This window comes from Corythoichthys intestinalis, chromosome 21 (genome assembly GCF_030265065.1).
Source record: "Corythoichthys intestinalis isolate RoL2023-P3 chromosome 21, ASM3026506v1, whole genome shotgun sequence".
Taxonomy (NCBI): domain Eukaryota; kingdom Metazoa; phylum Chordata; class Actinopteri; order Syngnathiformes; family Syngnathidae; genus Corythoichthys; species Corythoichthys intestinalis.
In genome coordinates this window covers 18,304,752-18,329,259 of record NC_080415.1, presented here as the reverse complement: position 1 = coordinate 18,329,259, position 24,508 = coordinate 18,304,752, and the positions used below count along the sequence as shown (strand labels likewise).

Below are 24,508 nucleotides of genomic sequence, written 5' to 3'. Positions count from 1 at the left end.
CACAATAGCATAGCTTTAGTCTCACTTTTGCTTAAAAACATGATTTCGTACGCCTACCTGTATCAACAAATCTATAGGGATGCCAGGGCATTACACTTATAGGAATTTTTCATCATACAGTATTTAGTAACTCATCCAAACTTATCTTGTCAGCCATTTAAGAGAAACAAAAGTCTTTCACCAAGCTTCATAAGGTAGAATCCCCCAAAATGTCTTAAAGGTCTCTAAGTGATTATTATTTGCAGTTTAAGCATTAACTGCTCTTTTTCTCCAGATTTGACTGTTTGCTTCATGGCATCAGTAGGGGGTGCATATGTTATATTTATCATATCATATACAGTCAAGTACAAAATACTACGATTAAAAGGTTCTAATCACTCTTGCTTTATTGCGAGTGAACATGTTTTTTATTACAAAAATAATTCATCTTTGATTTGTCACATGTGCACCTTTGTTCGAAAACAAACATCAATTACGAATTTCTCCTGAGCTTGGCAAATGTTCAAATAACACAAACACTAGAGTTCATGTTACAGAAGCTGTGCAATTTCATGTATTTTCTGCTACATTTCCTTCACAGTTTGACCGGCTAACATTAGATATAGACGACCATCTGATAATTACACTTCATAATTGTCCTTGATTCCCTGAAGACTTAAAAGCTTTTGTAAATTATTACTAATACAATAGTACAGTATATTACCTAGCTCAAGGAACACTTAATGGTACATTAGGTAGTCAAGTCACAATTGTGTGTTAGATTTCTGATCCCCTGCACACGACCAGGTCAGCATTGTAAACAATTGTTACCGCATTTTTCAAGCATATTCTTTCTTATTCACCGTTGTGATCAGCTTGAGAGACACAAGTAAGTGCAGATCATGTAGTGCAGTTTCTACTCTTACTTGGTTCTTCACGTGCATCTGAGCTAACCTCAGTATTGTCTGGTGCTTTATAGGCTTTGTTCAAGTCAGCATTTTCCTTGGATTCCCATTTCGCATCATCAGGCATGTCTTCATTTAGTCTTAATTTCCTCTTCCTGCAAAGTAGTCCTCTCTTGGCGGGTCTCACTAAGCCCAGGAACACAGCACTCACCGCCATGCCAGCTGCACAGGAGTAGAAGGCAGATCCGTAGTTCTGAGTCATATCCACTAATACACCTAGAGAAGAAGACGAACGTAGAAACTTAATTAGTCCGTGTTTAAAGAAATATGACAGTGATTTTTTTCTTTCGCTTGTTTAGTACCGTGATTTCCAACCATATGACCATTATACAGTTTTTACATAAGTGGTCAGAAAATGATTGCCGATGCCAATTACATTTGTGACAGGCTTATCTATTTGCGTATACGTATACTTATACAGGTAATCCCCGGGTTACGACGTACTCGACTTACACTATTTCGACTTTATGAGACCGGAGTCTCGTCCGCCATTTTGTCTCCAGTCTATTTTTTTTTTTTGTGTGTGTCGCATACACAGTACCTTATTGCACCTCACAATGTCTTATTTTTTTACTTTATTTTATTAATATGACGTGTAATGTACTCACTAAAGGTGAAGTTCCGCTTTACAGACAGCAAACAAGGCAATTGTGCTTTTTTAAGCCTTTTACTTCCTTAACTTTTGGCAATTTGTAAAGCTGTAACACACATATGCACACTTATGTTCAAAATGACACACATTTTAACAATAAAACACTTGACACAAAACAATTGGTGTTCAAACGTCCATTTAGTCTGATCGATATGTAAATTTAGAAGATTAAATTAGCCTAACAAAAGACAGCTAGCTTAAATGCTACGAATGCTAACATATTTACAAATCTCATAGCAAATCTCTCACACATAATTCCACAAACTGTCGCTCTAAACTTAATTACAAATGCATACACAAACATATATTAGTTGAAACAACTTTGAGCGGCATGTAGGCCAAACGAGAGCGCAGCTATCTTTTATCCATGTCAGATGTCTGAGTCTGCTCTTCAGTTATACAAGACGACATTCCAGCCAGACCCAACTCTGTCACCAGAGGGCAGTGTATCCTCCATCATTAAACAAAATACCATGCTTTTGGACTTTTTGGATAGTTATTTTGATATTCAGGGGTACTTAAAGGGTTAATTCCGATTTACGTGGGAATTTGGGTTAAGTCACCAGCTTAGAAACAGAACTCGCTCATAACACGGGGACTGCCTACCTGTATATATAATTTATATTCTCTTCCACTATATGGCAGAAAAGACATAATTTACCTGCCTTAAGTATTTAGTGACATTTTAATTTGGGTGTGTCTGAGTTTGTTGCGATGTGAAACATGCAATTGGGCACACATGCCTTGGGTGTGTGGTTTGGTGATGCATTTGATGTTTTCTGGAAGAAATATTGTAGTGGAAAATATAGCCACTATTTTTATATTTACAGTATTTTCTACTTGTACGTCATGCACTAAAGACGTCTGAAAATTTCCCTTGTTTGAGATGAAAATTACCTCCAAGTGGGGGTCCAGCCAGGCCAGCAAAGCTTTGTATGAACACATAGACTCCAGCAGCAGAAGACATCCTCTCCAATCCCACCACGTCATCTTCCGCCAGCATGGGAATGTGCGTGCATGCGAGGGTCCCCATAAAGAACCCGTAGACAGCGCAACAAACCGCAAGGCCGTAAAACTCTGTGACTAGAGTGAACCCCACTAGATCCACCGTCATGGAAATGACACAAGCCAAGAGGACGAGGAGTTTCCTCTGCTGGAGTCGATTCTGTGTCAGAAGCCATCCGATGAAAAAGCGACCGACAATTTCAGCTACCGCCATGGTGGAGAGCATGTAAGTGGCGCGATCCCGCTCAACGCCTCGACTTACGCTCAACTCGATGATGTAGAGTTGAGGTGCGAAAAACCCCAGTGTGGCAAACAGTCCAAAGAGCGAGTACAAGATAAAGCTACACTCTTTAAGAATGGAGAAATCCAATAGTTTAAAGTTCCTAGCAGGTTTTTCAGCATTTTTGCTCTCATTGGCTTTGTTCACTTGTTTCTCGACATCATTCATCCGGGTTTCCTCTCCTTCCAAGTCTTTATTTAGACCTGGCGGCAACTCTGAATTTACTTTCTCTGTTAATAAAGTCCTCTCTTCTTGGTCAGAGTTCACCTTCTTATCCTTGACATCAGAGTAGCTAACCACATCTCCGTTGAGCTCATGATCAGTGTTTTGTTTGTTCACAATACAGTCGTCTTTGATTGCATGCTTCTCATGAGGCCTTTGGGCTTCCACGTGATTTGAATATTTTTCACTCTTTGAATCCTGGCTTGTCTTTGGTTGGATGATGATTGGCCGAAGCAGAGCACCGCAAATTATGATGGAGCCTTGCAAAGCTCCTATCACTGCCATGGTGTGACGCCAGCCGATAAGGTCCCTCAAAGAGGAGAAAGCTGAAGAAAGACAGTAGATAGTCAGTGAGTGGACGCATGATACATTTCATGTCCATATACAGTGTTTTTCGGACTATAAGCTGCACATGAGTATAAGTCGCACCAGTCAAACTATGAAAAAAATTATGATTTACAGTAGGGCTGGGCAATATGGCCTTATGTACTTATCACGGTAAATTGAGCATATTTACCTCGATAACGATAAATGACAATAAATTCGCCCCAAGCGGACTGTTATATAATTTGAAAACCTGAATCAATGCATGAAATACAAATTAACCATCTCCCGATGATTTATTTACTAGCTTTCAATTCAACATACAGTATTCAACAATTGTACATGCAGTGTAAACGTTAAGTTCAGTGGTACCTCGACATACGATCGCTTCGAAACACGACTTCCGACGTAAAATTCGACTCGTCATTTGTTTCTACATCCAACGACATGCTTGAAATGCGACGATTTATCGCAGTACATCTAATCATAATTTGGGTGACCCCATTTTTGGAGTTTCTCCCCACTAGGTGGAAGTATAACTCCAAAATAAGTGTTATCCATATAGTTTCACATTTGTTCCTTGTTTCCTATGTGTTGGGCTTTGACCCCTGAGCTTCCTTTCTACAATTGTTTATTTTTTATGCTTTTTTGAATGGTGCATAAATGAGTTTTTGTTTTTTTGCAATGACCTCCGGGGAAACCCAAATATAAGAAGGCCATCTCATACACAATGTTATATAATGAAAGGGAAATAAGGGAACTAAATCGGAATATATATGAATAGATACATTTCTATGCATTTTAAGAGTTTTTGGGGATGTCCCTTTTTTTATGCCTGTACAGCTTTGGGTGCCAGGCGTCCCATATTTTTTATTTCTGAAAGGTGGCAACCCTAGCAGTGCATGGTGTCCTATGGGACCACCCCAAAAATTCCTACGATTCATTATTTTATTACAGGAATTATTAATATTATTATTATTATATTATTATTTCGATTTTTATTTATAAATTATATGTTTTGCTACGTGGAATTGCAATTTGTAATAGTACCAGCAATATTTATTAAAGATTTAGTGTACGTTTTTGGGGTATGCAACGAATTAATGGAATTATAATGTCTTCTTATGGGAAGATCTTGCTCGACATACGACCATTTCGACTTACAAAAAAGGTCCTGGAACGAATTAACTTTGTATGTAGAGGTACCATTGTATATAAAAATATTTTGTAAACAATAAGTGTTGAAGTATGAACATTTATAACAGCATGTATGACTTGAACAATGTACATCATAAATATCAATATGGCCACCATGTAAAAATGTCATTGTAACACAAATGACTTACAGCAAGAGGGGCTTGAACAGTACACTTCAGAGGACCGAGTATTGAACAAATTTTTGTTAATGGCTGCTGTGACATCATTACTCAACACAAATGTTTACTTCAAGGTTTCAGGTTTTCTGAAATACACGCACGCACACATGCACCCCCCCACACACACACATTAAGCTATACTGCTCTCTTATGCCAATGAAACAGTTAAGATTTTATGATGGCAGTAATGACACAGAATAAAGCAAGCGCATACAGAAAAATATCTGTGGTCATTAAACGGTCATATTATAGGCTACACTGTTGGATTATACTTTATGCCAAATGCTGTACCATCATAACAGCTATCAGAGAAATCACACACACTGATTGCAAGATACAGTCCGTGCCCAATCCACTCATAAAGTTCAGCCGGTTCAACAAAGTTAGAGCCGCTGTCACAGGTGGTGATGGCGACTTAGTCCTTCTCGAATCCAAAATTTTTCCAAACATCTGACGTTGAGTTCTTTTTGGGCACCAAAACCGCACTATGAGCATCGACTAATGCTATACTCGATACGCGATACTCGATGATATACTGCTATACTACCAGTATCCGTTTCACTCTTATCCAACTCCATCACGTTCACTTGTAACGCTAGCCGCTAGCGTTAGCGTACCGGGCTCCTGTTTGTTTGATTTCCTGATAGCCCCGTGACTTCACATGTAAGCACACTGGCTCCTTTCTTGAAGGGAAATGAGTGTAGCCGAACAACACATATTCAAAGCGGTTTAATTATGAAACCGAATTTTACGACATGGTCAAAATTACGTTCGTCATCGTGAACCATCTCGGTAACGGTAAATTTCTGGTAAACCGCTCGGGTTTAAATTTACACTCCGGAAAATTAGTGATTTGGAACTTACCAGGGGCTAGAGCAAACATGGACAGGGCCTCTCCAGTCGATGCTATGGCAGTGACCAGTGACCTGCGCCGGGTAAAATAATGTGATAGGATTGTCACTGTGGGTAAAAAGGTCAGGCAGTATCCAAGACCTGCAATCAACGCAAGACAAGAGATGCATTCAAAACCACAATTCATCTTTAAAGCTCAGTTATTTCAAAGGGAAAACCAGTCATCTCAAACCTGCTACTAAACCATAGGTGATGTACATTTGATTGACGGAGGTAGTAAAGCTTGTAGCAATGGTTCCTGAGGAAATTAGTAAACCTCCGAGCATGACAACAAGTTGATACCCAAAGCGGTTGGTCATCACAGAGGAAAGAGGACCTGCAAAATTAAAGTATACACACCGTTAAAAATAGTATATGGAGTGCAATAAAGGTCAGACTAAGTAGGAACAGTACAAAAGTTCACATGGCTAAAAGTTGTGGGTATAATTATTGAAAAAGAAAACCCAATCACAAGAACTTCTGTATAAATTATGTTAGAAGAAGCGTATAGCCAGAAGTCACTCTACACTTCCTTATTTGTCTTTAAAATAAGGAATCATTCAGAGATAAATTAAACTATCAGCAAGTGACAGTTTACACTTTCCACATTTTGTAACGATTTTACTCCTTTGCACAAGGCTTGCCAATTGACATTGGGGTGTTGGGAAATTGTCATTTGAAATGTTTTTCTGTCCCGACTGAAGTTCAGCGCCAATTTGAGAAACCTTCTGGCTGTCACATTGCTGTAACATTCTGTACAATTACATTTGGTTAAAACTTTGTCACTCAGTGGTTGCTGACTTTCTGCTACGTGGTAAAGAACAGATCTCTTGTTATGACAAAACTTGCAACGCTAACATCCACTGTACAACAAGTTGGATTAGTCCTTAACTGGGATCAGGACAGAATAACATCATGCCAGGTGGCAATTTTGCAGTGCCACTCCCTTAGGCGAGCCATGCGGAAGGGAATAATATACATTTAGAACCAAAACTCCAGACCTAAATTGATGTCTTCATGCCTGTATGTACAAGATGTGTAAAATGGACATTGTGTTTGTGTGAAATGGACATTGTATTACATAATTCTACCCAAACTTTTTTGACTTTTGTTTTGGTTCATGTTATACATGGAGATGGATGAGATAAGTCTGTATCGTTACGTAAATAATCTAAACAATGTTCCTTCTCAGTTGCCAATAAGTTGATTATTAGTGCCACTGTTATGTTATTACCCTACACTATACAGTGGTGAACTGTTTTTTTTTAACATACACTTCATAATGATTAAAGGGTCAGATTCAACCTTCATTGCACCACACCTTCAAGTTGGGGGCCATCCCACAATCCGCTTGGGTTATTTGCAGTAGGTCGCAGCAACACATGCAGCGATCTAACGCCGGATTTAGGCTGAAAAAGTATGAAAGCTGTACCGTATTCAAACAAAAAGATTGTCTCAGGAGTGATTTGTTTGAGGATTCAAGGTAATTGTTATATTTTTCGTACCATGCATGCATTTTGAAACGTGAAAAAAAAAATCAATGGGATAAATTAGTCGCTACAGCACTGGCATGATACTTCACAATATTTACGTAAAATAAATGCTACCTGCACGTTTTTTTTTTTTTTTTTTTGCTTTTAACCATGAATCGAGACTCTTTTACAACCATATCTATAAAGAATTCAGGGATTTAAGCATTTATTCTCAAGAATTTTCAACGCAAAAAGCTCTTTGTTGTACTAAGGGGGCCGCCACAGTGACTTAACTAGCAGCACATTCGACATATTTACGTAAAATAAATGTTAACTGCCCGTTTGTTTGTTTTTTTGTTTTTTGCTGTTAACCAAGGATCCAGACTGTTTTACGTCCATATCTATAAAGAATACAGGGATTTAAGCATTTATTCACAAGAATTTTCAACAGAAAAAGCTCTTTTTTGTACTAAGGGGGCCGCCACAGTTACTTAACTAGTAGAACATTCGACATATTTACATAAAATAAATGCTAACTGACCGGGGCTTTTTTGCCTTTCCCCAAGAATCGAGACTGTTTTACGTCCATATCTATAAAGAATTGAGTGATTTAAGCATTTATTCACAAGAATCTTCAATGGAAAAAGCTCTTGTACTAAGTGGGCTGCTAATTTCCTTACTGACTAGCCTCATAATTCGCAATTTTTACGTAAAATAAATACTACCTGCATGTTTTTGTTGTTGTTGTTGTTGTTTTTAACCAAGAATCGAGACTGTTTTACAATGAATTCAGGGATTTAAGCATTTATTCACAAGAATTTTCAATGGAAATAGCTCTTTTTGTTTCCACTCGGTCAGCTTTGACGAGATAGGCCCCCTATGAATCGGCCCCGTGCCCCGTCAATACATTATGAAGTCTATGTTTTTAACTAAACTATACCTAAATAATTCCTTAAACAGTTTGCCAAGCTGACAATTGACAACATACAGCAACAGTCAATCCATTATTCAAAACAGTTTTGCACTTAAGTTTATGCACTGTCACTCACCATTAAAGGTCATGACAAACACACAGATGGAAACAATCCAGGACACTCTGCTGTTGCTCTCCTCAAACTCCTCCATCAGCACTTGGAGGAAAATGCCAAAGCTCTTGATGGTGCCATAGGTAAAGATCTCCACGATAAAAAAGGCCACGGCCACTGCCCATCCCCAGCCTCCGTCTGGGGGCTCAGTGTATATGTTGGGCCCCAAGAAATGTGGTCCCCTGAGTCCACACAGCACCATTTCTTAAAAAAAAAACACACAAAAAAAACGTCAAACTACATTACTACGTATTAAAACTCAATGTTTTGCATATACTGCATAGTGACAAGTCCAGTCAAGTATCGTGGTGGCTTTGCATAGTTTAAAATTCACTTTAGGATTAAAACCTCAAACACATTGACACAATCAAACCAAAATAATTTATTTTTCTATACCGCGAACTGAAGCCTGCACTACTAGCTGTTTACAGGGCACGTTAAAACAAAAATAATAAACTGCAAAAAAAACAAAAAAAAATTAGTGAGTACCCATTACAGAGTGTGTCTTGTGTGTGCTGTGAAAGATTGACAGAGATTTAGTGTATTGGAAATGATCCAACTTGCCTTAAAGTTGTATCCTTGACATTTGACAGGCAGGAAAAGTTAATGTTCGCCAATTAGATGGAAAAAAGATAACCTAAACCTATGTATCCAACTTTTGCCATTCATGCAATAGAATAATAGATTTGTCTTCAACTAAACACAAAAGTTCATAGTAGCTAAATGTATAAATTAAGACTACATCACCAATATTTCGGTATTCTTAAATTTTGTGACATTTTAATTTGCTGTGTAAAATTCCCAGATAGCAGACCGACATTGAATAAACGTTGACTTTCCATCAAAATCATCAGTATTGTTGAAACAACGTTGTTCTATGGTATGTCAGGTGATGGTTGGGTTAACATTGTTTTATAGTTGATGAACTAATGTAGAAAAATAGTTGATTTATGATTGACCGGGAAATACCATTGAAAAGTCAATGAAATATGGATGAGCGGGCGTTTTGGTCCAAAACATAACATTGATTCAGCGTTGTTCCAATATTATTAGTAGGGCTGTCAAAATTAGTGCGTTAAGAGGCGGTAATTAATTTTTTAAATTAATCACGTTAAAATATTTGACGCAATTAACGCACATGCCTCGCTCAAGCAGATTAAAATGACAGCACAGCGTCATGTCCACTTGTTACTTGTGTTTTTTGGACTTTTGTCGCCCTCTGCTGGCGCTTGGGTGTGACTGATTTTATGGGTTTCAGCAGCATGAGCATTGTGTAATTATTGACATCAACAATGGCGAGCTACTAGTTTATTTTTTGATTGAAAACATTACAAATTTTATTAAAACGAAAACATTAGGAGGGGTTTTAATAGAAAATTTCTATAACTTGTAGTAACATTTATCTTTTAAGAACTACAAATCTTTCTATCCATGGATCGCTTTAACAGAATGTTAATGTTAAAGCCATCTTGTTTATTGTTATGATAAACAAATACAGTACTTATGTACAGTATGTTGAATGTATATATCCGTTTTGTGCCATATCTTTCCATTCCAACAATAATTTGCAGAAAAATATGGCATATTTTATAGATGGTTTGAATTGCGATTAATTACGATTAATTAATTTTTAAGCTTTGAATATTAGTAATCAAAATGACGTTTAAGTTTTGTAAGGATTTCAACGTTGAAACAACATTAATTGAGGGTGCAAAATAGACATTGATTCAACAATTTAAGCTCGACAGCGGAATGTTGATCCAACATCGTTTCAACGTCGGTCTGCTATCTGGGTTATTTCATGTGTGTTGGGAAACAACGTCTGACCTCGCAAATTTATGTCAATATTGAGGTGAAATAATGAATATAAATAACTATCCCTTAAAATATATAAACATAGTTTAAACGAAAAAAAAAAAATCTGTCAGTTATTTTATTCACACATTTACAATATATTTTTTCACCATTAATGGTGAAAATCCTACTAACCACTAAAACTACCACCGCATGGGTTTCCAATGCTAGTCCAAATATGTTACACTAAACTCTATTTGCGGTTCAACTTTGTTACACTGCAGGCTAAAAGTGTTAATAGTAACAAGCATTGAAATGAACTATGATGGTGGATCCGGCCACCGTGCGGATCAGCGCGTGAAGCCGGACAATGAGCGGGTCCCTACGGCTTACGCAATGCTCCCCAGTATTCCGCGCGGGTGTCTTCGGACCTCGGAAGTCCAATATGACTCCAATCACCCCGCGATCACACTGTGTGAGTATACTCCAGCTCTATTATTAGTTCTAGTCGTTTTAAAAAAAAAAACCAACACCGTATCAATTTCCTCGCTCGTCCCAGTTAAAATAACTGCGGTGGTTACAGTTGAGTCTCACCTGTGTGCGCGTACTCCTAGTATAAAAGTGCGTCCTCTTGTTTGAACTCTTCAATCCGCTTTACTTGTACACACACGCGCTTCCCCTTTACCCCTCGTGGGGCAAGCAATGGGTTAAAGACAGATCTGGTTCCAGCCAGTTTTGCTCGCACAGACGCCCAAACAACATCCGAACTTGAATACCGCACACCCATCGAGGGCTTGGAGGCGCTCTTGTTGGGGCCATAGTTGTTATTGGTGCGTTGTAATTCCGTCAAATCAATTGACAGGATTGAGTTCTCGTGTAGAAGTTTACAATATTAGGGTACTTTGATTGTGAGGCATGGCAGCGTGTTGGGGGGGGGGGGTCTCATTGTTCAGTTATTTGGGGGTCTTAGGCAAGGGCGTAGGTTTGCATATAGGAACGGTAGGAACATAACTCTACCAATTTTTCAGGATGCTTAAATTGTCCCCACCAACTTTTAAGCAAACCTATTTGCATATAATAATTAGTTCAGTTATACAGGTAATTTGCTGTAAATTTGTTTTCCCAAATGCTGCAAGGGTAGAATTAACCCTACCATTATTAAGTGAATTGTTTTCATTATATTAAGACTTACATTGACCTCTTTTCAGTTGCTGAATGTGCTGGTCCTTTTTCCCCCCTCAAATGCACGACTTGCATTTATTTAAAATGTATTTATTTGTTTTAAAATATTTTTATTTGCAGCCTATGCGAACATTTTTTCAGATAATCATATATTAATCATAGTTGAGGCAAAATGTATGTAAGTTGATTTACCGGTAATTTATGTTCAAATATTGCAATTTAAATTTGCTAATAAAATCCAGGAATTTATTCTGGAAGTTTTCAAAAATGTTTCTTTCGTAGTTTTTGAAAACAAAGGTTTGAATCAAACGGTGTATCCCTGACCAATGCACATGAAAGTTACTATAAGTCAATACAAATTTATTTTGCATTGATATTTAGCCCATGAATTATTTAGGTTCATATTCATGAGAAATGTAGCCCTGACCCCTGTTCACCCAATCTGTTCGGTCTTGTTAATGTCCCATCCCCAGCAAAAAGTGTACATGCAGGTTATGCTGTTATACAGTCCCTACTAATGTTGAGACCAAACTTACGCCCTTGGTCCTAAGCAAAATCAGTTATGGTACTCCACACTGTGACTTGTAAACCCTAATACACGTATTAGTGAATGTATTCACTGAACAAAAAAATAACATTTATGAGATTAGACAACAATATTTTAGTGATGTACTGTATGGTTCCTAATATTCTTTTTTTTGCGTACCGCACAAATTAGCTATATATTAGCTATATATTAGCATTCAGCCCTATTCAATGAATTCATGAATTTTCAATTGAGCTCGAAACTATATCTCAGTCAACTTCATTATGGACATTTGATTTATGAACTTGCATAGAATTCATAATGATATTGACAGGTCAGATTTGACCCTCACTGCGCCACGCCTTTAAGTAGAGGGCCATGCCACAATCCGCTTCAGTTATTCGCAGTTGGTTGCAGCAACACATGCCGCGATCTAACGCTGGATTTATGTTGAAAAAGTACAAAAGCTGTACCGCATACAAACAGGAGGAATTGTCTCAGGAGTGATTTGTTCGAAGATTCAAGGTAATTATTATATTTTTTGTTTTTTCAAAAGAATTTTCAACGTAAAAAGATCTTTGTTGTAAGGCGGCCGCCACATTGACTGACAGGCAAGCATCGTACTTGGAAATATTTACGTAAAATAAATGCTAACTGCACGTTTTTTTTTTTTTTTTTTTTTTTTTTTTGCTTTTAACCAAGAATCGAGCCTGTTTTACGTCCATATCTCTAAAGAATTCAGGGATTTAAGCATTTATTCACGAGAAATTTCACCAGAAAAGCTCTGTTTACATATGGCGGCCGCCACATTGACTAACATACTAGCATCGTACTTCGACATATATACATAAAATAAATGCTAACTGAACGTTTTTTTTTTTTTCTTTTAACCAAGAATCAAGACTGTTTTACGTCCTATAAAGAATTCCGGGATTTAAGCATTTATTCACAAGAATTTTCAACGAAAACAGCTCTTTGTATGTGATTCCACTCGGTCAGCTTCGACGGCCACACCAACAATGCCGGCCCACTATTAATCGGTCCCGTGTCCTGTCATTATCATAATGAAGTCTATGGAACTTGATAGTTATAAGCTAGTTGAACTGTTTTGGATTACAATATTCGCAGTGCATGTGTGTACAACACTTTTTTTTATTTTCACCTCAGCACAAGGGATGTTATGGACTGATATTTTTGGCATCAAAAACTAAATCGGATTTACTTAATTGAATCTGAAATGATTTTCTTGAATTTGAAATACTTACCTTGAAAAGATAAAATATTAGACTATCTGAATAATGTAATTTGAAATTGTATTATTTCATTTGAATTGAAATTGAAAACATTGAACACTTAAAACTGAATATAACTATTTTAAATTGAAGCTATATGTAACACAATTTTCAAACTATAAACCGCTAATTTTCCCTCCTGCATTGTACCCTGCGAGTCTGCGACTTACAATCCAGTGCGGTTTATTTATTCATCTTTACAGGCTAATGCTCTGCATGTTTTTTTTTCTTCTGGTAAATATCCCACTATATAAAAATGTATGTAAAATTTGTGAGTGTGCCTTAAAGCCAGGTGTGCCTTATAGTACATCAAGTATGATAATTTGCCTCAAAATGTCCCTTACATTCGGTTTTTAACTATAGGTAACTTTAAGTTGTAAATATGTACTGACTGGAATTAAGACTATTCAGCATCAAACTGACATTCCATGTCCCAATAGTTAGCTTCTGCAGCTGGGGGTTAGACCGTCAAGGCCCCCGCCTTTGGCTGCTGCCCAACTCTCTGCGCACCCGACCCCTTTGGCCCCTCCCACAGGTGGTGAGCCCATTGGAAGGGGAACCCATGTTGCCTTTTCAGGCTGTGCCCGGCCGGGCCCCATGGGGACAGGCCCGGCCACCAGACGCTTGCTTTCGAGCCCCACCTCCAGGCCTGGCTCCAGAGGGGGGCCCCGGTAACCCGCGTCCGGGCAAGGGAAACCTGAGTCCATTAATATTATTCATGAGATCCTGCCCCAAGTGGAGGAGTTCAAGTATCTTGGGGTCTTGTTCACGAGTGAGGGTGGGAGGGAGCGGGAGATTGACAGGCGGATCGGTACAGCGTCTGCAGTGATGCGGACTCTGCACCGGTCCGTTGTGGTGAAGAAGGAGCTGAGCCAAAAGGCGAAGCTCTCGATCTACCAGTCGATCTACGTTCCTACCCTCACCTATGGTCACGAGCTGTGGGTCGTGACCGAAAGAACAAGATCCCGGATACAAGCGGCCGAAATGAGTTTCCTCCGCAGGGTGTCCGGGCTCTCCCTTAGAGATAGGGTGAGAAGCTCGGTCATCCGGGAGGGGCTTGGTGTCGAGCCGCTACTCCCCCGCGTTGAGAGGAGCCAGTTGAGGTGGCTCGGGCATCTGGTTCGGATGCCTCCTGGACGCCTCCCTGGAGAGGTGTTCCGGGCATGTCCCACCGGCAGGAGGCCCCGGGGTCGACCCAGGACACGCTGGAGACACTATGTCACTCGGCTGGCCTGGGAACGCCTTGGAATCCCGCCGGAGGAGCTGGCTGAAGTGGCTGGGGAAAGGGAAGTCTGGGCTTCCCCGCTAAAGCTGCTGCCCCCGCGACCCGACCCCGGACTAAGCGGAAGATAATGGATGGATGGATGGATCAGCATCAAACTGTAGAAATCAAATTGGAAGATAAATACAATCTAATCGCATATATCCATAATTTACCAATGGATATTGGTAGGTGATTAGTACACAAAGCATCTATGATGACAAATGTCATCAACATGAATGGCAAACATGACATAATTTGGTAGACAAAATGTCATTGCTGTTATCAGTAACTGGTATGGTTTTTTTTCTTTTACTTTCACTCATTGATGGAATAGTGAGACTCTGGAGAGAAGAAAAAAAAACATGGTGGTTTTTCATGCCAGGAAAATTATCTCACTGTATTTTACAATTCTTGTTGTCAAAATAAGACGAATACACAATAGGCTGAACATTCTGTATGATTAAGAAGGTCCGACAGGAATGCAACCTTGTTTTTTTTTTCTTTTTTGCACTTCCAAAATAAAATTATCTTTCCTAACCACGCAGTTTTTTTTTTTTTTTTGCACTTCCAAAATAAAATTATCTTTCCTAACCACGCAGTTGATAAAAACATGGAAACTTTCTTTCATGATATTCAAAATAACTTTTTTTCAAAACATAATTTCAGAGTTTTTTTTTTTGCAGGTTTTGCCACAAAATGCTGCAGGGATTGACACCACTGCTTGTTTGTTGGATGCTGCTATATGGCCTCTATTTCCACCTGATGTCAGAGCAGTCAGCTGGACCTGAACAGTTTGTCAAGAAGCCCAATTTCATTATCATACTAGCTGATGATATTGGATGGGGTGACTTAGATGTGAACCAACCTGAACATAAGTCCAACAATACACCACATCTTAACCTGATGGCGCAGCAAGGATTGAGGTAGAAATTAATTATTAAACTGCACTTTCTGGTAGTGGTCTAAAGATATCCCACTCCCATCATTCTTCATCTAAGATTCTTAGACTTCCACTCTCCGGCCTCAACCTGCTCCCCATCCCGCGCTTCTATTCTGACGGGCCGCTATGGACTGAGGAATGGGGTCACTCACAATTTTGCAGTAGGCTCCTTGGGCGGTTTGCCTTTGTCCGAAATCACTTTACCACAACTCCTACAGCAGGCAGGTTACTATACTGCCATGATCGGGAAATGGCATTTAGGCCATAATGGACCATATGGCCCGACAAAAAGAGGTAAGGAGGACGTTGACCTTACCAGGTAGCAACCACACAATGTGGAATTTGAATTGCAGTGTTTATTTTGTTTGTACTGATTTAATGTGGAGAAAGTATGGCTCGCAGGCCACATACACTGCTGGCCAAAAGTATTGGCATCCCTGCAATTCTGTCAGATAATGCTCAATTTCTCCCTGAAAATGATTGCAATTTGAAATAATTTGGTATTAAAATCATTATCGTTTTACACAAAACTCCAAAAATGGGCCGGACAAAAGTATTGGCACCCTATTAAAAAAATCATGTGATGCTTCTCTAATTTGGGTAATTAACCGCACCTGTGGCACATAACAGGTGGTGGCAATAACCAAATGACACTTGCAGCCAGTTAAAATGGATTAAAGTTGACTCAACCTCTGTCTTGTGTCCTTGTGTGTACCACATTGAGCATGGAGAAAAGAAGGACGACCAAAGAACTGTCTGAGGACTTGAGAAGCAAAATTGTGAGGAAGGATGGGCAATCTCAAGGCTACAAGTCCATCTCCAAAGTCCTGAATGTTCCTGTGTCTACCGTGCGCAGTGTCGTCAGACTCGTCAATAGGTGTAAAGCCCATGGCACTGTGGCTGACCTCCCTAGATATAGACGGAAAAGAAAAATTGACAAAATACTTCAACGAACCCATGAAGACCCCACTTCTGACCCAGAGACATAAAAAAGCCAGGCTGGAGTTTGCCAAAACTTACCTGAGAAAGCCAAAAACCTTTTGGAAGAATGTTCTCTGGTCAGATGAGACAAAAGTAGAGCTTTTGGGGAAAATGCATCTACATAGAGTTTACAGGGGGAAAAAATGAGGCTTTCAAAGAAAAGAACACAGTCCTCACAGTCAAACATGGCGAATGCTCCCTGATGTTTTGGGGCTGCTTTGCTACCTCTGGCACTGGACTGCTTCACAGTGTGCATGGCATTATGAAGTCTGAAGAATAGATGAAAACTGACTAAGATGACTAGAAGATGGGTCTCCCTCAGAGGTCATGGGTCTTCCAGCAGGACGATTACCCAAAACACACTTCAAAAAGCACTAGAAAATGGTTTGAGAGAAAGTAATGGAGACTTCTAAAGTGGCCAGCAATGACTTCAGACTTGACCCCATAGAACACCTGTGAAGAGATCTGAAAATGGCAGTTTGGAGAAGGCACCCTTCAAATCTCAGAGACCTGGAGCAGTTGGCCATAGAAGAATGGTCTAAAATTCCAGCAGAGCATTGTAAGAAACTCATTGATGGATACCAGAAGCGGTTGTTCGCAGTTATTTTGTCTAAAGGTTATGCTACCAAGTATTAGGCTGAGGGTGTCAATACTTTTGTCCGGCCCATTTTTAGAGTTTTGTGTAAAACGATAATTATTTAAAAAGAAATTTCATTCTCTTTTGTGTTTTTTCATTGCAAGCAAAATAAATGAAGATATTACTATCAAAACATTTGTAATTGCAATAATTTTCTGGGAGAAATTGAGCATTATCTGACAGAATTGCAGGGGTGACAATACTTTTGACCCGCACTGTAAGCAGTGTCTGACCAAGCCATTATAGCAATTACTTCACATTAAAGGGAGTAAGCAGTAATTGTGTGTTACAAAAAAAAAAAAAGTTTTTTTGTTTTTTTTTTATCGTATCGGTCAAGCGCACACAGAGGAGTATCGGAATCTGTTCCGTTAGTCAAAAAAATGGTATCGGTGCAGCACTAATTACAGACACATGTTGAGCTGTGAATGACTTTTCCCATCTGTATCTTTTGAAAATAAAATGAGGTCTGCAAGCTGCACAAATTACCCCACCATTTATACAGACAATAAAAGCACTTCACACACTCAAAAATGTTGGAAAACTCAGGCAATCACATTTGGATTTAGTGCAATGAAATTCATTAAGACCTATAAAACACTGAGTTCTAACATGAAACGAGCACAGAAAATGTTCCATGCGTTTCAGGCTAACGTCATCATTGGGTCGTTTCAGGTTTGTGTTTGGTTTTGGACCAGAGACACGCCAATACGTGTCACTGGATCCATTCTAGACTTTTGACTCCTCGCTTACAGTACAATCAACTCCCAACCCCCAACTCTGCGCTTCTTTCCATATGTCGTTTTTCAGTGTTTCCTCTTTCCTAAGTATCTTATCAATAATTTACGAACGTGACCAGTCAGGCCTCTGTGAGTTCATTCAAATGGAAAAGCAACCTAATGTACTTACATAAGAACCCAAAAATGTATACTTGAAAATTGAACTAGTTGGTAAAAACAATTAGAAATGAAACATTTTTAAATCACATACAGTATGTTATACTGTCCGGTTTGTTTTTTTCTTTTGTCAATTGTTTGTTGTGTTTCGAACAGGTTTCGATTACTACTTAGGTGTTCCCTACAGTAATGATATGGGATGCACTGATGTACCTGGATATGATCTTCCCCAGTGCCCTGCCTGTGAGTCATCTCGACCTCGAATAACCGGGTGGGTGGGGCTCCATATGTTTTCAAAATTCAGAGTGTGGTTTTCAAGTATTCCAGGAACGTTAAGAAGGTTTTAAAAGGTATTTTACAATATGGCGATACAACTATTATTGATACATTGGATCGGAAATTCGTATTCTATGATTCAAATAGTAAACAGTAAAACAATCTGTTTCTAAATGGAAAAATAAACTCATTTGCATTTTTTGCACTTTTTTGTACTGACAATACTATAAAAACCAAGGCCGTAGGTTTGCACAGGGACATAACACTACCAACTTTTCAGGATGCTCTAATTGTCCCCACCAACTTTCAAACAACCTTATTTGCATTATATAATGAGTTCAGTTATATAGGTAGTTTAGATTGTCTTCACATAAGTTGTAAGGATAGAATTGACCCTACCATTATTAAATGAAGTACTTTCATTATGCTCGGACTTACATTTAACCATTTTCTCTTGCTGAATGTGCCAGTCCATTTTTCCCCCCTTAAAACGCACGTTTGATTGGCCGATGACTAGAACCCCCACATTCACACAATACATGTCGACATGCACCTTCTTCGCCCCCTTTGAAGAGGAGGGATATTAGAAGTTTTTTTCGGCTAGCAGCAGCCACTGTAATTCATGTAAAAAGACGTAATTGTTGTGGAGGTGGGGAACACACCACTAATTTTGCTACTGAAAGTCTGACCTACCATAGAGCTAGCATAACATTAAACTGTGTGAACTTGCCAACCAGTAAAACTTGAGTGGAAAGATGCTTAGAGGTGTCCTTCTGTACGTTTTCTACTCTTAACATTGAATCAACTGTGCATTTTGTCTATTTTTTCCCTAATTAAAATGAATGTATCTTCTACATCATTTTAAAACATATTTTTATTTGCAGCCTATATGCATTTTTTAACACCCCCCCCCCCAAAAAAAAAAACAAAACAAAACAAAAACACAAGCACTGTAAATTTCCTTTATATAGAGCAAGCATTTTGACAAATTGCTTTCTCCCATGAAAAAAAATGTTTTCAATATTTACTTGGGATCTAGCTATTTTTGAGAAATATACCCTTGATAAAAACTGTCTTCCTCAAAGATAGAATATTTCAGTGCAATATTTCACTGAATAAGTACAATGCTGTACATTTTTGTAAGCAAATGAGTGTCTTTCTTAACTACGGCATGCCATTCATAATGATAAGCATCCAATATATTCAAACTGGGAGGACAGGCTAAGAATTCTCATCTTTTAGTGTTTTTAGTGTTCATTTTCCCCCTCCCAGTCAAAATGGATTGGATTTCTAGCGCCGTTAATGGCAGCCAATCAGTTAACCACTTTTCAAATTATAATTTTTCACCTGCTGGTTCCTTTATTAAACAGTGACTCCCTTTTAAAACGATTGATCAATTCTTGGCGGGTGATTATCGATAACCCATTGGGATATAAAGTATCACGATATAAAGTGAGGATTTGAAGTACTTGCACCCCTTGTGATTTTGCAAGTTCACCCACTTAGAAAATAGGTAGAGGTCTTGAAATTTTAATCATAGATGTATTTCCACTTATAGGGACATAATCTGGAAGAAAAAAAATCCAGAAATCACATTGTATGATTTTTAAAATAATTTATTCGTAATTTACTGGGGTTCATAAGTATTTGTACCCCTGACAAAATCAGCGCTAATATTTAATACAGAAGACTTTGTTTGCAATTACAGAGGCCAGGCGCTTTCTGTAGTTCTTCACCAGGTTTTCACAAATGGAAACAGGGATTTTGGCCCATTCCGCCACACAAATCTTCTCTTGCTCTGGCAGGTTTTGGGGCTGTTGTTGAGAAACACGAAGTTTTAGATCCATCCAAAGATATTCTATTGAACTGAGGTCTGGAGACTGGCTAGTCCACTCCAGAACCTTGATACGCTTTTTATGAAGCAGCTTCTTGGTCAGTTTAGCTGTGTGATTCGGATCATTGTCATGTTGGAAGATCCAGCCACGACTCATCTTCAAGTCTGTGACTGAGGGAAGGAGGTTCTGGCTCAAAATCTGACGATACATTTCACCATTCATCATCTGCTTCATACAGTACAGTCGTCCTGTCCCCTATGCCGAAAAGCAGCCCCAAAGCATGAGGTTTCCACCCCTATACTTCACAGTGGGGATGGTGTTCTTGGGATTGTACTCATCCTTCATTTTCCTCCACACACGACGAGTAAAGTTTGCATTAAAAAGTTCTACTTTGGTCTCATCTGACCACATGACTTTCTCCCATGACCCCTCTGCATCATTCAGATGGTCCCCGGCAAACTTCAGACGGGCCTTGACATGTACTGTCTTTAACAGGGGAACCTTCTGAGCAATGCATGATTTTAAACTATTGCACCGTAGTGTTCTACTGACAGTAGCCTTTGAAACTGTGCATCCAGCTCTCTTTAGCTCATTGACCAGGTCCTGCCGTGTAGTTCTAGGCTGAACCCTCACTTTTCTCATCATGAGTGATGCCCCACGAGGAGCGATTTTACATGGAGCCCCAGTCCAAGGTAGATTATCAGTCATGTTTAGCCTTTTCCATTTTCTAACAATTGCAACTGTTGATTTATTCTCACCAAGCTGCTTTCCAATTGTCCCATAGCCTTTTCTAACTTTGTGGAGCTGAACAATTTTTTCTCTGGTGTCTTTCAAAAGCTCACTGGTCATGCCCATGGTAGCAGTTGGATTATGAATGACTGTGGGGTGCACAAGTGACAATAATGAGCTCAAATGGGTAGTGCGTGGGTGGTTACTCATGGGGTACAGGTGGATTTTTTTAAGGTAGACTGACAACTCTTTGAGTGTCATAATTATTGCTGATTCTCAGGGGTACAAATACTTATGAACCCAGTAAATTACAAATAAACTATTTTAAAAATCATACAATGTGATTTCTGGATATTTTTTTTCAGATTATGTCTTTATGAGCGGAAATGCATCTATGATTTAAATTTCAGACCTCTGCCTATTTTCTAAGTGGATCAACTTGCAAAGTCACAATGGGGTGAAAATGTACTTATGCTCTTCACTGTATCACCATATCAATTCATTGCCACACCCCTAATACTAGGCATGGCATTATGTATTACAGGTTGAGAAGGAGTCAACACAAAGGCAGAGACTGCTATTCCAGAGTGGGGCTTCCTTTGATTGAAAACAGCAGTATTGTTCAGCAGCCACTCAACCTGTGGACACTTACACAACAGTATCAGTCTGCTGCACTAAGAATTATACACGATGCAAGGTAAAGTGCTGCTTCAAATGTGGAAATCATCTTGAACCCTAAAACTGATCATTGATGTGTGTCTGTGTATTGGTCTATGTATACCTTTGTGTTTGTGAGCATATAGAGGAGAGTGAATCCTGTTTGCAGCTGTCTGCGGGAAAAACACTCATGCTAAATGCTATAATTCATGTGAAAAACTCCAGCCAAGCACTGACCAAACCACACATATGGCTGTTCTCATACAGCCTGCAATGTTATCCATTGCATGTCATGCATTTCATGGAAAAAAAACAACAATAATGCAGTGTGAAAAGCCAATTCCATTCTTAAACTAGCATCAGAAAAACTTTTCACTCTATTAAAATACCAACACAAGTCAGCTGAAAAGACACTCAGCAGCTCTAACATTAGCTCAACGCCAGAGTTGACAAAATGATAGTTAAATATTTTTAATTCACACGAGAAAATCCAGGAGATTCCTGCTGGTATATAATGTGTTAAATAACGACCTTGCATTTCTTTACTGATGATCATTTATATACATTTAATTGTAGATCCATTGGTGTCGATTGACAAATTCATGTACAGTGATCCCTCATTTTTCGCAGTTAAAGGGGACCAGAAGTATGATTTTAAAAAATGTATATATATGCCGGAAACCCTCAGGTGACTTGAAGTTCCGCTCTGAGACCCCCAATTTGGCCAAACTCAAAATTCAATTCAAAATCATATATGCATGTGTGATATATCATTGGAAAGCTTAAAATCTCGATTTTCTGGGGGAAGAAAAATTTTGGACTGGAGGGCATTTAAAAAAATATGTATATTTTTTTTAAACAGCAAAACCCTAACTGGTTGTGAGAGCACCCGAGAGCATAATTAAAGACGCCATGATTTTAATGAGATCTTATCGCGTACTTACCTTGTTTCAATCCAAAAACTCTATGTAGCATGTATCACCGAGTGTCAAGACACAGCTGTGAATGGCCACAGCTGGATTTTGGGGGGATTTTATGGGTGAAACATGGTAATATAACAAGGGTCGCAATGCAGAAATCACAGACATCAAGGAGTGGTTGAGATTTTCTTTTTCATATATTTACCCTTTTACACTTTTTTTTAAAAAATGTTTCTTTTTTTGGATCGATTATTTATCATCTAACATGTTGGGGAACATGCGAGAGTAACAAAAAAAAATACAAATATATCAAGGGATAGTTATGCGGTAGATATCCGTGACATATTTACACACACCAATTTTGTCAATTTGTTTAAAAGTTTAAAATATGCGAGTGAATAATTTTTTAAAGTCTTTTTTTTTTTTTTTTTAAACAAAATATTAGACATTGATTAATGATTCTAAGCTAAAAATGTCACATTTTGAATAATAAATATAATTACTTACCTTCTTTTTATGGCTGGATTGAAACAAAAGCAGTTGCGCAACATCTGTAAACGGGGGTTTCCAGGGTAAAACGGACAAATTTAAAAATAGTTCAGGGGTTTAATGAATCTGCTATGGGAGCATATAGACATATAGTTCTATCAAACACAACAGTTCATTTGGCTCAAAATGCAGCAGTTTGTTTTAAGGAGGAATCTGCTTTTTAGCCTTGTCTGTATGGCGGAAAACACAAAGGTGACTTGAAGTTTCGCTGTGAGACCCCCAGTTTGGCCAAATTTCAAAACTGTCCTATATGCATGTGTGATACATCACTGGAAAGCTTAAAATCTAAATTTTCTGGGTAAACAAACATTTTGAACAGGAGGGCATTTAAAAAAAAAAAAAAATTTAAACAGCAAAACCCTAACTGGAGGTGAGAGCACGTGAGAGCATAATTAACGACGCCATGATTTTAACGAGATATTATCGCGTACTTACCTTGTTTTGATCCAAAAACTCCATGTAGCATGTACCATCGAGTGTCAAGACACAGCTGTGAATGACCAGAGCCGGATTTTGGGTGGATTTTATGGGTGAAACATGGTAATATAACAAGGGTTGCGATGCAGAAATCACTGACATCAACGAGTGGTTGAGATTTTCATTTTCATAAATTTACCCTTTGGCAGCATATGGACATATTGTTCTATCAGACACAACAGTTCTTTTGGCTTAAAACACAGCAGTTTATTTTAAAGAGGGGTGCAAGAGCAGAAACTGCTTTTTCAGCTTTGTCTGTGTTTTCCGCCATATACTAGTATATATATTTATATATTTTAACAAATGGTTTTGAAGCACTTCAAATGTAATAATTATGATAAATTTTAAACATGTTACTGTCCCACCGAATTATTTTTAAACAAGAATAAAGTACTGTATTGTATTAGAAAAATGCTTGGCTTTATTAGACGCTTCTGTTACCTCCCTTTGCTGTGATTCTTGGAGGGACATGTGGAAATTCCAAACTGCTCTGGATCACTTTTAACATGTGGTGTTTATTGCCGCGACACATCCGGCTGCCTCGAAAGTCGCCACACACACACATTCATTCCAGCACGTGCTTCCTTTAACCCCCTGCCCGCACAATGCGTACATAGAGCCTGTCTTTTCCAAGGCAGCACTTCATTGAGTGAGTCTACTCAAATCTTCTCACTTATACACAATGAGTTGCCACAGATACTGTTAAACAAGTTAAACGAGGATTGACACATGCAGCGTTTTTGATGCCGGTGCCTCTGGCATGATCAAACACAAACATCTGTCAACATCATTAACTTTAATAAGCAACTCCAGTGCATGTGAACTGGCTGCCTGGGGAACAAAGAGCAGGAGGAGGGAGAGTGAAACTAAGCGATCGGCTCGGGACACCTCATCTGTATTTTTTTTTTAATTGAAAAAAAATCGCAATGGACTGAGGGCGCGAAGCTTGAAGCACGAAGTAGCGAGGGATCACTGTAGTCACGTTTCTTTGTCTTTATCCAGCTGGACACAATCTCATTAATGTCCATCAACTTGTTCAGGTGTTTTGACGATTACCACGAGACACCCTCACTCGAGAAAGGCCCACTAGGGTTGATCAAGTCCTAGCTGTGTCCATCAGTCAATCACGTGTACTGTTGAATTTTTAAAGAATGCCATACTTACCAATCCTAAGAAAGTAACTCACCCAGCACAGTCATCGGAGAATGCTTCATAAATCATCCTTTTCTGCTGTGATGCCAATGTCCTTTTTATAAGAAAGTCCATTGTCCTATGAACATGAAAAAAGTTTACTTGTTTAAGGGG

At 38.7% G+C, this 24,508-nt stretch overlaps 2 protein-coding genes across 8 annotated transcripts in view; one reads left to right on the top strand and one right to left on the bottom strand.

Moving 5' to 3' along the window:
* LOC130909404 (archaemetzincin-2-like) overlaps window positions 1-24,508 on the top strand; it is a 43,528-nt gene that overhangs the window by 7,166 nt on the left and 11,854 nt on the right. For 4 of the 6 annotated variants that reach the window (XM_057825817.1, XM_057825818.1, XM_057825816.1 and 1 more), the window contains 4 exons: window positions 14,993-15,232; window positions 15,308-15,543; window positions 17,917-18,031; window positions 21,145-21,297. In XM_057825817.1, the coding sequence (XP_057681800.1) occupies window positions 14,993-15,232; window positions 15,308-15,543; window positions 17,917-18,031; window positions 21,145-21,297 (744 nt within the window). Of the gene's footprint in view, window positions 1-10,237; window positions 10,521-14,992; window positions 15,233-15,307; window positions 15,544-17,916; window positions 18,032-21,144; window positions 21,298-24,508 lie in introns of those variants that run through there. The other 2 variants (XM_057825821.1, XM_057825820.1) reach the window with 2 other exon arrangements.
* LOC130909405 (monocarboxylate transporter 7-like) lies at window positions 278-22,809 on the bottom strand. 2 transcript variants are annotated; one of them, XM_057825823.1, is made up of 6 exons: window positions 22,685-22,809; window positions 8,216-8,455; window positions 5,888-6,031; window positions 5,668-5,796; window positions 2,494-3,429; window positions 278-1,160 (listed from the first exon to the last, which is right to left on the bottom strand). In XM_057825823.1, exons 2-6 carry the CDS (start codon window positions 8,451-8,453, stop codon window positions 880-882), a joined length of 1,728 nt encoding a protein of 575 aa, XP_057681806.1. In that variant the 5' UTR covers window positions 8,454-8,455; window positions 22,685-22,809; the 3' UTR covers window positions 278-879. The 2 variants fall into 2 exon arrangements, with proteins under 2 accessions (XP_057681806.1, XP_057681805.1); XM_057825822.1 differs by lacking the exon at window positions 22,685-22,809 and adding an exon at window positions 10,640-10,800.

Excerpts from the sequence above, each read along its gene's own strand:
- LOC130909405 (XM_057825823.1), bottom strand. The coding sequence starts at position 8,453 with ATGGTGCTGTGTGGACTCAGGGGACCACATTTCTTGGGGCCCAACATA. Across the intron at positions 6,032-8,215 it reads GTTTGTCATGACCTTTAATG|GTCCTCTTTCCTCTGTGATG; the intron begins GTGAGTGACAGT and ends TTAATTTTGCAG. Across the intron at positions 1,161-2,493 it reads GGCTGGACCCCCACTTGGAG|GTGTATTAGTGGATATGACT; the intron begins GTAATTTTCATC and ends CTTCTTCTCTAG.